Below are 16,018 nucleotides of genomic sequence, written 5' to 3' on the forward strand. Positions count from 1 at the left end.
ACAAATCTATATAATCTATATTACATATCAATAGGCAATTTAAGGATTTACAAAAGCTTGAAATCATATGTTAAGGGCAGACAGGTTAAAATGTTACTTGTTGATCCTTCAAGAATTCAGTTTAAAAAGTAAAATAGAAAAAAATGACAATTGTTATATATAATCCTCCTCCATGTTTATTGACGGTCTTGAGGTGAACCTCCTTCAGCAGCCAGAAGGGTATCTCATATATATATATATAGGTGTGCACAAAAGCACCTCAACATAATCAAGCAAGCAGGTGTGCAAAACAATTACATCAGAATACACAATCTGCTCTAAATAAACAGGTGCGCATACAACTATTTACACCTGTAAATAAAGTAGTAATTTAAAGTACACAAGCTTGAAATTAATTTAAAGGACCACTACATTCAGGTCAGCTCAGGGCCCCAAGCAATTGCTTGGTTTGCCTGCCTTGTTGCGACGGGCCTGTTCCTGTACACATAGGCCACTATTGATATGATCACACAACCAAGTCACGTGTGCGTGTACTGACGGCGCTGAAGACGCGTTCATGCGGAGAGACACACGAGTCTTCCTGCAGGCGGCGCTCGTGCTTTGTCGCGTTCAAAATGTGGAAATCTATAAATTATGGTCATTTTAAAAATCCATAAATGAAAATCCATACCAGAAATCTTTAGAAAATAATTCAATAAAATACAATTTCCTGTAATAACAAAATACTTTTCTTTCTTTGATTAATATATTACAGCGATGAGTAAAGTAACATTGATCACATGGCCACGCTGTAACATAAGAAATATAATATAATAAATCAATTTTAAACAGTATGATGCTTGGTTTATTGTTAGCCAATTTTTGTTTGTGTATATATATATGTATATATATATATATATATATATATATATATATATATATATATATATATATATATATACATGTTAAACAGATTTGTATTTTGTATGTTTAACCATTAGATTAAAATATTTAATTAGAGAATAGATGAATATAGCCCTCAGAAATGGCATCAAATAATATTGCAAACTCTTTTGGGGTTACTGGAATCTTATAATAATTATACTAATTTGATGGTTACAATTGAATAGTTGTCTCAACAGAACAATACCACTGTTGTACAAGATTTATTCTAATATACTTGTATTGTTCAGAATAATAGATTTGTGTGTAGAAAAGTTCTGTTTATAAATGAGCTTCCACATGAACCTGTTTATGAAAATAAAATAGCTTAATCAAAATTACATATAAATGAATAAATAAATCCAAACTTCCAAACGTTTCAAAATTCAGTCAGGGGTTTTGTTTGCCATGTGCTGCTTTCTTCTGGAGGGGACTGATCCATGATGATGTAAAGCTGAGCAGATTTAATGACTGATTCTCAGAGAAAACCTATGATGGGGGTCTATAAATGGAAAATAATATAATACTCATCCCAGATTAAATTACATAGTAACATATAATATGTACAATACAGAGGAGGCAATAAACAGTTGCTTCGATGTTTCAGTTTTTAAATACGTTTAAGTAAAACTGAGAGATAGAAGGGTAGCCAGTGATGCCCACTGGGGTAGTTTTGCTAGTACATTTCTTAATATATCCCATTATATTGCATACACATGTAAAAGTAGTTTCTATTTTTCAAACTTTCAGACAAAATGATGTAATGAGCCCACATTTAATAATGTAAATTATTATTTACAGTCAGCCTATCTGCATGTATCTGGCATAGGGGAACAGGTATAATATATAATTATACATATTTATAATAGAATTAAGAAATAAATATCTAAAATCATTTAATTAATATTAATATAGTACGCATTTATGAATAAAAAATGCACAAATAAACCCTAACCAGTAGGTGGCATGAGACACCAATCAGCTCATTCTATTCTATTCTATTCTATTCTATTCTATTCTATTCTATTCTATTAAAGTAATGTCTCAATATTGGTCTCATTATCAGGTAAAACTGCTGTACACAGAGTCTGTTGATTCAGTTAGTACAGCTGAAAAACAGTCCTAAATATCATCATTCTGTGGTGTGTTATTAACGATTATTAATATTTCTGACTCTCACCATTTAAGAACAGGGCTTTTCATGAACAATTTGTTAATTTGTTATAGGAAACATGCATCATCGGCTTCCATTAAGGCTTAAACATGACTTGATTTTTCAGGAAATCCATTATGTTGTGATCTGTTGTGCATTAGCATAATAATGTGAAATCAAATTCATTAGACCGGTGTTATATCAAACTAATATCTTTAGCAGAACAGGCATTTGTCACTCTGACCACAAACGATAGCTATGCAAGAGGAGCTATGGTGCTTGGAAAATCTCTTAGGAACCACAAGACTTCAAAAAAGCTGGTGGTGCTCATTGGACCCCATGTGTCCAATCAGACAAGGTACAACATGCTTAACTCCAGCCAGTTTTGTACTTTGAAACTTCGACTTATGTGAAGACAAAAGATGACGTTTTTAATTGTCTTTAGGGCAGTTCCTCATAAGATCTTTGATGAAGTCAGGGTAGTGGATGTGTTGAACAGTGGGGACACAGCAACCTTAGCCATGATGAAGAGACCTGATCTGGGTGTCACGTTCACCAAGCTGCACTGCTGGACTCTTACAAAATATTCCAAATGTGTGTTTATGGATGCAGACACACTGGTGAGTTTGCATCATGATTTTGAACCAGTTCAAATTGTGCCTTGTCAAAACATGCATTAAATATTTCTAATGCGGTTTGTAATGTCATTTGAATTACATTATTAATATATATATATATATATATATATATATATATATATATATATATATATATATATATATATATTTTTTTTTTTTTTTTATCAATGCAAATTTCTGAAAGTATTTGATTTATTCATCTAGAATTTATGGGATCTTGAGGTGAAATATGTTTCATTTTATATATAGCTATTTTGACTTTTTGTACACAATAAGACCAGAGATATTTATGAAGAAAATTTTAAAATTGCCTCAATTTGAACTTATTTTTGATGATTTTCATGAGGCTTTTCTGTTGGTTGTATAGGTGGTATCAAACATAGATGAGCTGTTTGACAGAGAGGAGCTGTCTGCAACTCCAGACCCCGGCTGGCCTGATTGTTTTAACTCTGGTTTGTTTGTGTTTCGCCCATCTAACGAAACCTACAGCAAACTTCTGAAGTATTGCACAGAGCACGGAAACTTTGACGGTATGTAAAATAGCACTATCAATTGGTTTTAGATTGTGTCAAAGCTCTAAATTTCAGTTGGAGCAAATGGCTTTTAGGGCATTGACAGTTTATTGTGTAGTTTGAAGCATTTTACATTAAAATTCCTGGTCTGTCCATGCTGTCAAGGCGTTTCACACCAAGAACAAAAACTATAACATTGAGTATAATGAAAACATACTCGGTTACTAACATAACCTAACAATAATTCCCTTTGTCACGGGTGGAAGGAACACACGACAAGGAGAGCTTAAAATAAATTCTCCGGAGGGTGGATTTATCCCCAAACATTGAACTGAAACTAGTAGAAAGGTGCTGAGTTGAGTAAGTGCTCTCCATGTGGGTTTCCAGTGGTCGGTGGTTCCATGTAGGACTCGTGGCGGTGCTGATCGGCTACACACTCGTTTCAGGAAGGGAGAGGAGAATGCATGTTAGTTCCCAGTATAGAGTAGACCAGCCCTCCCTGGCCAAGCCTCGCACAACTTATCTGGCTGTGAGCGAATGAGCCTCAGCTGTGGCCGATCAGCCCATGATGAGTGAGTGCAGGTGCTCCTTGACCATCTCCAGGGCATTGTCCTGCTCCTGGAGAAAAAATGCGAGAACAGTCAGGGGGAAACTGGGAGTGGGCGGGGAGTGACCCCTGACCGTCCACATTGGTGTTGGCGGCCCCTGCTCGGTGGCGGACGACGAAATGGAAGTCCTGGAGGGAGAGCAACCACCGCATTACCCTGCCGTTAGTGTCCTTCGCCCTGGCCATCCACTGCAGGGGTGCCACTACTTCCTTTTCCACCGTGGCATAATTCTTATCTGCCGTTGTCAGCTTCCTGCTAATGAATAATATGGGATCTATTTGCAGAAGGAAGGGGCAGCTGAAGTAAACTGCACATAAGACCGGCTCTGCGGTCAGCGCCTGTTTAATCCCGCGGAATGCCTCTTCTGCTTCAGGGCTCTAAACCATGCGCTCGGGCTGTCCCTTCCTGGTCAGGTCTTTCAATCGGGCAGCTAAAGAGAAGAAGTTAGGGATGAAGCAGAGATAATAACCCGCCAACCCTAGGAACACTCGTACCTGAGTTTTCATACAAGGTCCAGAGGTGGCATGTACGGCTTCTACCTTCTCCTCCTGGGGATTGATAAGGTCCCACCCTATCTGAAAGATCGAGCATGGAGATATATAGGGCACTCCACTTGGGGCGTTGGGTAACCGTCGAGCTCAAAGACCTTGTTGAGGCAAATTAAGTCATTTCAGAAGCAGAGGTTGCCATCGACCAGACTATGGCTCTCATATGGATCGAGTCAGTAATTGTTCCCAGAAAGGTGATATGTTGGCTTGTAGACAACGAGCTCTATAAAAAATTGACTCTGAGCTCTATATTCATCCACTGGAGATATCTTGTTATAGCCCTCAACCTCATAGCCCGGGCCGTCAACCATGGTGAGAGCATGAGAGGCAGATGTTTTCAGGCGGGCTGAGTAGGGGTGCACCACAACTTCGTACTCGAACTCTTTGTGGACCTCAGGGAAGAAGGGCGCGGCTCTCTGTGGACGGGCCTGGTGATGTCGCGGCAGGAACCACTCATCCAGACGGCTGCTTGACCGCTCCTCAGATGCAGACCACTCCAGAATGAGCTGCTTAACGGCCTTGGACAGGACACGGATAAGTTCATTGTCCAGTGAAGCCCTGGCTTCAATTGGCTAGAGAAACGGCAAGGGGTTGGGGGTGTCCTGGTTCGAGCCCATCCAGTCTTCTGCGTCCGAAGCTGCTATAAACATGCTGTCATCCAGTGCCTCATCTTTAGACCCACCAAATGAGACCAGGTTGTTTGCATTAGTGGAAGGATGCTGGTCTAGGTGGGATAATCAAACAGATGAAAACTTTCTCTGCGGGGAGGCACGCAGGGGTTGAGCCAACTTGAGCTCAGTTTCCTCCGACCGCTGAAATCCTCTGCCCCACTGCTTCTTCCTCACAGTCTCCTGGGAGGAGAGAAACAGGATGGCGTGAGGAGCGGAGTCACTTTCTGAAAAGAAAGCTATCTGTGAACGCAGAGAGGCCAGACTCATATCCAAGCAATGTGGACAGGTAATGAGGATGTATTTGATTTATGTGGGGGACTTGCCCAGGCATCGGAGGCACTTATTGTCCCCTTCATTGGCATTCAGGGGTGCCCTGCACTAACCACAGCCGTGGCTCGACATTTGAAACAATGTAAAACAATTTGAAGTACTGACCAGGCTTGCAGGAGAGTTGCAAACTGATCCAGCTGCCTGAAAGCTGTGCGCAGATCGAGGCTACTCGGGAGTGGCAGGCTGAGGCGATGAGCAGAGAAAGCTATAGGGCTGCCCAGGAGCAGCGAGCTGCTAGTGAGTGGGGTGCAGGGAGAGGCGGCTGATCTGCGGCTGATCTGCTGCTATCAGGGGCGAATCTCGGCTGCTTGAGTGGCTTCAGGTCTCGGATCCAGCGAAGATAGATCTGTCGTTGCTGAAGAAGAATGTATCCTCAGTGAGACGGTCAGTGAGACGGGTTTGTGGCAAATTCGTTTTGTAATGCTTAATATGTTCACAATCATTAAATACTATTAAAACACTGGCAAAAAAAAAAACTAAACAAAAAAAGACATATTACGCATACTCATATAACACATATTTTTTATGTATTTATTATTTTTAGTATCTTGAAACTCTCCCAAGCAGCATTTTACGCTCAGATAAGATACAAATTGTCATAGCTAACAGCAATGTCACCTCAGTAAATAAGTAAAACATTAAACTGAGTTAATGAAAAAAAATATATATTTTAAATATTAATAATGCGTGAAACAAACATTAAAGCAGAAATAAAAGAGATGTAAACTGCATCTCTCTTTCAAACTCTTTCAGCTCGTCAGTCCACTCTGTATTGCTTCATGGGAAATAGTGCTTCAGATCAGTAATACACTCAAAATCAGAGAGGATTGTGGGTAAAACGTAGCTAAATTAATGTAGGGAATGAACTTGTTCACCCAGAATTCGGACAACACTATAACATTTTTGACACCCAATATAGTGCACTATATACGGTTTCAGACACAGCTCATGAATCTTGTAGAAAACATTTAATACCCATATTTATATCTCTGGTGTACCGGGTGCTTATCAAGTACCTCGTCTAGATTCAAGGCATATCATGGCTAAATACCCCATCAGAGATATATTTTATAGCTATAGTTTCTGAATTGATTCATCTTCCTGCATCACCCCTTATCATTCCACCTCTCTATTGCAGCTGAAGCATCTCTGCAGTTCCCCACATGCACAGCAATCCGACGTGTGCTCACCTTACACACACACTGTCAGTGTAATTAAGCCTTCCCTTCCCTGTTTTCATCACAAATTTACCTCAAGAGAAAATGCCACAACATACCCTCTCGAGTATTGCCCAACACAGCTGGTTCATAAGCCTGGCAAGAGGAATTTGACACGGGCGCCCTCAGCAAACAAAAGCCTTTTCAAAGCAACCCTGTTTTTCCTTTTCTTTAGGAGCCAAGGGCCATTTTTCTACAGCCACCTCTTAGTGAATGTGCTTGTTATGAAACTTTTATGGTTAACAGACAAATAGAGTGCATGTATCTTTTTCTCTATACTTAGTTTTTAAACTCGTTACTTGATAAAATGCAGAGTAATTGTTTGCAAATGTCCCAGTGTGCGAGTGACTTGCAGATTTATGATGTATTGGTGTAAATTTCTGGACTTGTTTTTAGCTCAACGACACAGCGAGCCCATTCTTATGAGTCTGGCTGTGAGTTTGAGCATGACGATCGAGGAACCAATTAGATTGCTGCATTGTGAGGGTGGGCTCTGCTTACATTATGGAGACTGGCACATTTTCAAAAGCCTGTTTATTATGCTTTTGTTATTCCACAGAATCCATTGGCTCTTTTGGACTGTCAAAATTGCAGGTCACATAAATGCTACACAATCTTGTCCGTCTGAGTTTTTGGTCTATTTTTGTCTTTGGTAAATTTGAAGTGACTGCTGATTGGTATCTGACATATCAGAGTTCTAATGGTGTGGTTATTTGCAATGATTAATTTATTTTTAGCTGAGCTAGTTTGTTTGTGGTCATAACAGGGAAAGCTTGAACTCTTCTTGACTGTTGTCATGGTGTTTTGTGGTATTCTCTGCTCAATGAAGCTTTGAGTTTGGGAGAAAAGAACATGAGAAACTAGATAAAAATTTAAGAGGACAAACCGACTGGGGTCGTTAAAACTGGCACAAATAACCACCGTCTCATCCAGGCATTTGTGTCTTTGCCATGGGCCATCCACTGGAGGGGGGCATGGTCTGTGATCAGTGTAAACTTTCTCCTCAACAGATAATAACACACCTCCAGGATGGCCCATTTTTTTTTACAAATTTTGCCAGTACCGCATGCAGCCCGAAGGGAAGGACCCGGTACTGCCAGTGCTATGAGGGAGTGCTAAAGGTGGTTTTCTCTCAAGCTTGGGCTGTGAGGGGGACCTGCCAATAGCTTTTTGTCGGGTCCAGTGTAGAGATAAAGCAAGCCCTCCCTAGTCATTCAATCTGCTAATCTACTCGGGGCATGCAGTATCTGTTAAATGTGGACACTCTGTTGAGCTTGTGGTAGTCATTACAAAACAAAGAAGGTGCCATCCTTCTTTAGTACCATCACTAAAGGGTTGGACCATGGACTCCTGGATGCTTTAAGGACTCATAGCTTAAGCATCCTTTGTGCCAGTGGGCTTCTGGGGCCCTGTAGGCCCACTGTTGGATGACAGCCCCAGGGACTTTCATCATGTGTTCTTTTAATAAAGGCATTATTCTGTTTATGATCTCCCTTACATGCTCAGTGGAGGTGCGAAGTGGGGATGGCTGTTGCTTCCAGGCCTCTTTTGCCACATCCAGTAATCCTCAGAGCTGATGACCAAACAACAGCTCAAATGAGGTACTTCCAGTGGAGGCTTGGGGTACGTCCAGTACACAAAAGAGTACATATATCAGCATGCAGTCCTAGTCACAAGCATCCTCAGTGATGACCCGCCGGATCATCCATTTGAGGGTTTGGTTGAAGTGCTCCACCAGGCCGAGGTGAGAACTGCTGTATCCTCAAGAGCTGACGATGTTGGCCAACGTGGCTTTATGGAGTGGGACTCTCTCTGGGTATTGGGTGGCATAGTCGGCAATCACCAAGATGTGTTCATGTCCCCGAGCAGACCTAGGGAGTGGCCTGACAATCCTATCCGCTCAAAGGGCACCTCAATTATTGGCATTGGGATCAGGGGATTTGGTGCTGGTCACTGAGGAGCAGTGTGTTGACACACCGAGCAGCACTGAGAGAATCGCCAGACGTCAGAATCCATTCCTGGCCAATGGAAGAAGTCCCAGAGTCACTGGTGTCTGTTGGCTGCCCCAGGGTGCCCAGCCATTGGCTGTGAGTGGGTCAACTCTGTAAGGATTAAAGAACCTGAGATACTTTGATCTCCTGAGAAACAGACAATACAAACATACACGGGCATCTTCGAGACACCCCACAGAGTGGAGGAGCAGGAGACCTCCTCCTCTTCTGGCCATTTGTTTCATTTTAAATCCCTTCACCCATTCTTCCTTCTACTCAGTCTGCTCAAAATGATTACATGAAAATGTCAATGCTAGTGAACTAACACTCATGTCTAGTATCATTGGAAATGTCTCAGTGCAACTGGTACAATGGTCTCAATCTTACAAAAGTAGATTAGAATATAATACAGATCTGAAGAGTCAAGAGATATCTTGATTGCTGTGATGGGAGTGCCCTTTCCTAGGGCCCTCCATGTAAATTACCCGCTATTCCCATTAAGTTGTAAAACCACCCAGGCTTGGGACCTGAGGTAATGCAAATTCCAATTGTTAGTTTCTGTCTCCATCTCGGGGGATGTTTGTCTTGGTCTGAGGTATTTAAAAGATTGCAGCAAGAGGATCAGGGCGATTTCTGTAGCCAGAAAGCCCGTAGTGTGTTGTGTGTCTCTTCACTTCATACTATGTATTTTCTAAGGTCAGGTATGCATATTTTACTCTTAGATTCATCTTTGAGAATTTGATGTTTTGTATTGATATGATTTGATGTGTTTCAATTGGATATGTAATTGGCAAAATACATATCTACCTGACTGTTAATAAATTGTTACATTTTTATTCTATTCTGTTTTACTCTGTAATTATTGACTCGTAGATTACGTTGTATCCTTGTTAGCAACATGAGCACCCGAATGAATGAGTTAAAATAAAATAAAGAATTAAATTAGAATAATCAAATATCAGAAGAATATTAATTAAAAAGGCATACAACCAATTTGCATTTCAACCTAAATTCGAAATCATATCAAAATGGTGTCAGATTAAATGATAAAATGGAGTCATATTTGAGTTTAAGCTAAATTAAATAACTCTACGTGCTGAAAGACCGAACACGCAGGAAACCTTCATCCAGCACCGGATACCTTCTTTGGGCCGAGTGCCTGGACCTTACAACTCCATGACCAGCTTTGCCTTGGTTTGTAGGACCACCAGCAGATGTCTTTCTTCTCCCCATCAATTTTCCACACAATATAAGAAACTATTCTGGACCACAAAATGGGGAGACGGTTGGGTCCGGGGGAGGTGTTCTTTACCATCGACCACTCTGCCCTGCCCCCAGCAGTGCTTAAGCCGTCCTCCAATTGTTCTTTTGCTAAGGAGCCTCCTTGCCCCATCTGCTGGAAAAGATCAACATACAAAGTAAAGTTTTCAATCTGGGACTCACCCTCTTTTTTGCTCTCTTTCTGGGTGGTCTTCAGGTAGTGGGCTGCTCAGATGAATGCCATTGATTTGCACTTCCCTCTCTGGTGCACCTGTGGGCACTCGCTCTTGCATAATGCAGCCTGCCATCCAGGCTCACATCTAAGGAGGATTTAAATCCGTTCGTATAGATTCATCCTGGTCCCTGTGCGGAGTTAGTAGGTCTCCTGGTCTGAGGCTGTTCTCTGAGCTGCGTCGCTCTCCCGGGGATCTCCGGGGGTATTAGAGCCAGCACTCTACCCACCCTCTCTAGCTTGTATAGCTTCTGATAGTTCCAATGCCTCTACCACCTCCATGAGGATACTAGGATTGGTCATGCTGACATGCCCCCGATGCACCTGGTGTAGGTCTCTCAAGAGGCGATCTATCACCACTCTCTCAGAGACATCATTCACCTGTGGATCACCTTGGAAGTACCACAAGTTTGCCAGTCTCACAAGCTGTGCTGCCTGCACTCGAATCAGCAAATGGGGCTAGAATGCCCAGTCTTTGAATTTCTAGTTGGCACATAGCGGTGAGAGACCCACCCTTGCAAGTATTTCCTGTTTTAAGATGGCTTAATAGTTTGCAGATGTGGCAGACATCAAATAGTAGACCCGTTGGGGCACCCCTGTCAAGAGAGGTGCAAGTAACTGTGCCCATTCAGCTTGATCTCACACCTCTCTGCAAGCCACTACCTCAAATGTATGCAAATAAGCCACCACATTATCTTGACCGGTGAGTTTGGTCAGGAGCTGATGTGTGGTTGCTCTGGGAGGGGCACTCGTGCGGCTGCCTTGACCCGTAGGCAAACCAATTCCTCTGCATGCCAAGCATGGCTGACAACGAGCTATGCAGTCAGTTGCTGCTGCTGGACTGACACCTCTGCCAAATGTCTAACAAGGTACTCTGCTGTGATGTTGGAAGTGTAGGTGGATTCGGGGAATAGCTTGCTTCTTCATGCGGTGGTGGTGAGAGTGTTGCTGGCTTGGCCTAGTCCTTAGTCGCTACCTAGGAAGAAGGAAACACACATTAGACAGGTCAGTGCACATTGGATACTCTTACCCCAACTGAGGTTTGCTGGGGCATTTATATCTCTCTCCTCCTGATGAGCTGATTGGGGGCAGCTGTCTCCAGTCAGTGCAGCCATAATTGCTATTGCCAGGGGCGATGCTAATTGAGTGATGGGCTCCTCGTCACAATAAGTCTAAATCAAAATTCATTGTTAGGATGTTCTGTGTTATTGCTGCGGCATTGTTAGGTTGTTTTGGGTGACTATACAGTAAGTGTGTTGCTGTGTGGTTGGTAGGATGTTCTGGGTGGTTGCATTGGCATTGATAGGTTGTTCTGTGTGTTTACTACGGCATTGTGACTACACAGTAAGTGTGTTGCTGTGTGGTTACTAGAGTGTTCAGTGTGGTTACTATGGCATTGCCTGGGCATTCTCTGTGGTTGCAATGGCATTGTTAGGGTGTTTTGGGTGACTATACAGTAAGTGTGTTATTGCATGGTTTGTAGGGTGTTCTGGGTGGTTGACATGATGTTGTTAAGGTGTTCTGGGTGGTTGCTATGGAATTGTTAGGATGTGCTGGGTGGTTATAAGTATGTTGCTGCATGGTTGCTACTTGTTAGTGTGTTTGGAATGGTTCTAAGTTGGTTGATTGCTAGATTGTAAGATGGTTGCTAGATAGTACAAATGGTTTCTAGGTGATTTCTATGGTGTTCTGGATAATTGTAAAGCAGTTGCTATTGTAGATAGTTGTAAGTGTGATACACCTTTAAGTGACAGTACAATTTAATGTTTAAAGCAAATGGGTTTATCTAATAACATGTAGCGTTCACTATAATTGCGATTGTTATTGTGTTGTACAATATAAATTAGGGGGGAACCAAAGAAAGCGGAACCAAAGTGCGGCGGGTGTTGTTGCGGGTGTCCTTTTCTCTCATATTGAGATTTGGAAATGAAGATGGCGGTTCGCTCTTTCTCTGACTGAGTATGATTTTGTCTTCCAGGCTGACCTCGAGAGTTGAGAGGGGTGAACCCCAGTCAAAATCTTTTTGTTACTACAGTTGCTCAATTTGATACTCGTAACAAACTGTGGGGGCTCGTCTGGGATCTCTCCTCATCACGACCATAGGGGGAGCAGATCCAGAGATACTAGAACCACGCGACCAAGGTGACAAGACGTTGCTGCAGGCCAGTAGTCCACCCGTGAGTGTCCAAGGAGGGGGACCAAAGAGAAAAGGGATCTCAACCTTGCTTAGGAGCCGCACTGCTGATCTAGAGGCCAGCGCACGCTACTTTCCAGAGGGCCATACGCTGATCCTGTGGTCATCGCACACCACCATCAAATCATCGCATTGTGATCGGGAGGTCGACATATACACACATACACGCCACTTAAGTCACTATACCGCTGATTTACTGAATCTACAAACCACAAGGGGACATCAGGACTAGACACTATGTCAGCAACTCGTAAAGAATTAGTATGGGGCATCAAGAAACAACTATTCAGACTCTCAAGCAACGACATCAATCAGGTTGCAAAAGACATTGCAATTAACAGTCAACATGAAGAAGAGCTGAATGTGAATGATGAAGAAGGCTGCATGGAGTATGTAGTCTCCTACATGCAATCTGACACCTTACTAGGACTTGAGGATGAGGGTATGGGTCAGTTGTTGGTATTAAATGATTTGATAGGTAGAGTAATTAATGCTGGCGATCCTGTTAATTTTCCAGTGGGTACATTGAGTAATTGTGGCACACACGTTACACCTAGTCAAAGTCCATCCACTACCAATCCAAACCCTACATCACAACCTCATTCTCACCCTAACAGTACAGTTATGCAAACACAACCCCACTCTAACACTCACACCAATACAACAACACAGTCCTTAGAAGAACTGAGACAAGTGTATGAAGAGCTGGGTGAGAAACTGCGACGACGTGAATTTACAGAAACCTCATCGCCCACCACTTACCTCCACCAGGGCGAGTCAGAGTTACACCGGATGCCACAGATGATCTCAGAGAGACCCGTACTACTGAAGGACCTTTCCTACCTGCAGCGCAGAGACTTCAAAGTACATGGTGGTCAGGTTGGGGATCAGAACTCTGATTTAAATTACAACAATATCAGCAAACATATCGACGAGGGAGTGAAAGAGGGCTTTGCAGAAGCAGAAGTGCTGAGAGGGGTGTTGAGGATCATCAAACCGGGGGCTTTTAAAGATATGCTTGTTAACAAAGATTCAATTACAGTATCTGAACTCAAAGGCTTCCTCAGGTCTCACCTCGGAGAGAAAGCAACGACAGAGATGTTCCAGGAATTGATGTGCGCAGGCAATCAGACCAAGAATCACCACAGCAGTTTCTCTACCGCATGATTGGGCTTAAGCAGAAAATCCTTTTCCAGTCCCAACAGGCCAGTCCAGACATTTCATATGATCCTAAGACCATCCAGGAGGTGTTCCTCCATACTATCTATCAGGGATTGAGGACAAAACATGCTGACCTCCGACAGAGGCTGAGACCTCTAATCTCAAACAAAGTCACAGATGAGGAAATTTTGTGCCAGGTCATGAAAATAATTAGTGATGCGAATGAGCACCAGCGCAGACTGGGCCAACCCCCTCGACAAAAGGTAACACAAGCACACAGCGCCAAGGTTGAGACGAGAGACCATGACAACAATAACAAGTCACAGGATACACCATCAAACAATGAAAATCTCCAGACAATACAACAACTCACTTCTCAGGTAGAGACCCTGACACACATGGTGGCTTCTTTGATTGAGCAGCGGACAGAAATGCCTCGGGTGTCTTACCCTCCTTCTCAGCCAACCTCTAGCAGACCTGTCCAAACACAGTTGGGACAACCTGCAGTCCAGGTGAGAGGTAGGTCAGCTCGTTGTCCGAAATGTACTGAACAGAATGCACAGGAGTGTAACCATTGCTTCGTGTGTGGTGAGGCAGGACACAGAGCAGTGGGATGTCTGCAATGAGTAAGGGTACAGGGAAACAGAGCTCGGTCTTTGTGGAGGGACACCCAGAGACCGGTGAGCAGCTTCAGTCCCAAACAGTAACAAATAACAAACAAATAAAAAGACACCGCAAGCAAAACAAACAGCAAGATTCACATGTACTGACCAGCCAGAATGACATCGCCTGCAAAGCACCCCTAATTGGAAATAAAAGTCTGCTGAAATGTTTGATTGATGGGTACCCAGCTACAGTCTTGTTTGATTCAGGCTCGCAGGTGAGCATAATTGACCAACAATGGACTGACACTTACATTCCCACTCATATCCTGAGACCTCTATCTGAGCTATTGGAGGAAGAACTTGGTGTCTATGCAGTCACTGGTCATGCTGTCCCCTAAATTGGATGGGTTGAGCTCACTGTCAATCTTGCCGGGAATGAAGACCCGAATCTCACCATACAGGCCCTTTTCCTAGTCAGCCCGCTGCCACTGCCCCAGCCCCTTCTAGGTGCCAATGTACTCCAGGAGATCATCAGAAGGAAAGAGTCCTCGGGCGATGCAGTTGCAACGGTTGTCAGCCTTCTCCGCAGTGCCTTTGGAATAGAGGAGGAACAGGTGGAAGCCATTGTGAATTTCATCTAGGTGCCTCCAAGGACATACTGTGATCCAGTCACTATAAGAGTGGGCAAAGACCATACCGTCATTCCCCCTGGCAGGACAGCTTATGCATGGTGTAAGGCAGTGGTTCCCAAACCTGTCCTGGCGTACCCCCAACACTGCACGTTTTCTTTGTCTCCCTAATTAAACACATCTGATTCAACTCATCAGCTCATTATCACATGGGTTAATGAGCTGATGAGTTGAATCAGATGTGTTTAATTAGGGAGACAAAGAAAATGTGCAGTGTTGGGGGTATGCCAGGACAGGTTTGGGAACCACTGGTGTAAGGTACCCCCAAACTTTGATGTCTCTAACCCCACTGTTCTATACGAACCGGTGGAGGAAAACGTTGTCTTAGGGCAGTTGAGTGTAGGAGAAGGCCTCTTGGAAATCAATAACACCCGACGGCCTTATGTTAAGGTGCCCATCTCCAACCACTCAAAGCATGAGGTCACCCTGCCGAGGAGAACCTCTCTGGGAACCATCCAACATGTTATCAAGGTAATTGAGACCAATACACCAGAGTAACATCAGGCTGATCCTACACTCAGAAAGATGACATCAGTTGAGATTAAGTCCGTTGCTTCTCCCAGCACCTCTCGACCAGAGTCCTGGCTTCCTCCTGTTGATATCAGTCACCTCAGCCCTGAACAACAAAAGGAGGTAAAGGAAGTGCTCTATGAGGAATGTGGAGCATTCAGCCGAGACAATGACGACATAGGGTGCATTCCCTCCCTACAGATGGAGATCAGGACTAAGGATGACATCCCAGTTCAGAGGGCCTACGCATCCATCCCAAAGCCACTCTACAGGGAAGTTAAGGAATACATCCAGGAGCTGTTGGTAAAAGGATGGATCGTGAAGTCCCAGTCGCCCTATTCAGCTCCTGTCATCTGTGTAAGAAAGAAGGATGGGTCCTTACGCCTGTGTGTTGACTACCGGCTCCTCAACAACAAAACTGTGCCAGACCGTCACCCTCTTCCAAGAATTCAGGACCTCACTGACTCCCTGGGAGGATATACCTGGTTTTCGATCCTCGATCAGGGGAAAGCCTACCATCAAGGCTTAATTGCTCAAGGATCAAGGTGCCTGACTGCATTCGTTACCCCTTGGGGGCTCTACGAGTGGGTCCGAATACCCTTTGGGCTATCAAATGCCCCAGCTGCTTTTCAAAGGAGCATGGAAAGTATGCTTGACACGCTGAGAGATGAATGCTGCATCCCTTACCTCGACGACGTGTTGTGCTTCTCCAGGTCTTTTGATGAGCATGTTCAGGTGCTACGCAGAGTTCTTCAAGCCTTGCAACACCACGGGGTAA

The 16,018-nt window shown here is 43.5% G+C and overlaps 1 protein-coding gene across 1 annotated transcript; it reads left to right on the forward strand.

Moving 5' to 3' along the window:
* The first annotated feature begins 2,081 nt into the window (after nt 1-2,081).
* LOC127946590 (glycogenin-1) lies at nt 2,082-3,819 on the forward strand. Its single transcript, XM_052543269.1, has 3 exons — nt 2,082-2,432; nt 2,520-2,694; nt 3,080-3,819. The coding sequence occupies exons 1-3, from the start codon at nt 2,347-2,349 to the stop codon at nt 3,248-3,250; spliced, it is 432 nt and encodes a 143-aa protein (XP_052399229.1). The 5' UTR covers nt 2,082-2,346; the 3' UTR covers nt 3,251-3,819.
* The last annotated feature ends 12,199 nt before the right edge of the window (nt 3,820-16,018 follow it).

Source organism: Carassius gibelio, chromosome A24 (assembly GCF_023724105.1).
Source record: "Carassius gibelio isolate Cgi1373 ecotype wild population from Czech Republic chromosome A24, carGib1.2-hapl.c, whole genome shotgun sequence".
Classification (NCBI taxonomy): domain Eukaryota; kingdom Metazoa; phylum Chordata; class Actinopteri; order Cypriniformes; family Cyprinidae; genus Carassius; species Carassius gibelio.

What these genes read in the sequence shown, in the direction of transcription:
- LOC127946590 (XM_052543269.1), top strand. Translation starts at nt 2,347, where the DNA reads ATGGTGCTTGGAAAATCTCTTAGGAACCACAAGACTTCAAAAAAGCTG. An exon ending in CATGTGTCCAATCAGACAAG is followed by an intron (nt 2,433 to 2,519) that starts GTACAACATGCT and finishes AATTGTCTTTAG; the next exon opens with GGCAGTTCCTCATAAGATCT. An exon ending in TTATGGATGCAGACACACTG is followed by an intron (nt 2,695 to 3,079) that starts GTGAGTTTGCAT and finishes TTGGTTGTATAG; the next exon opens with GTGGTATCAAACATAGATGA.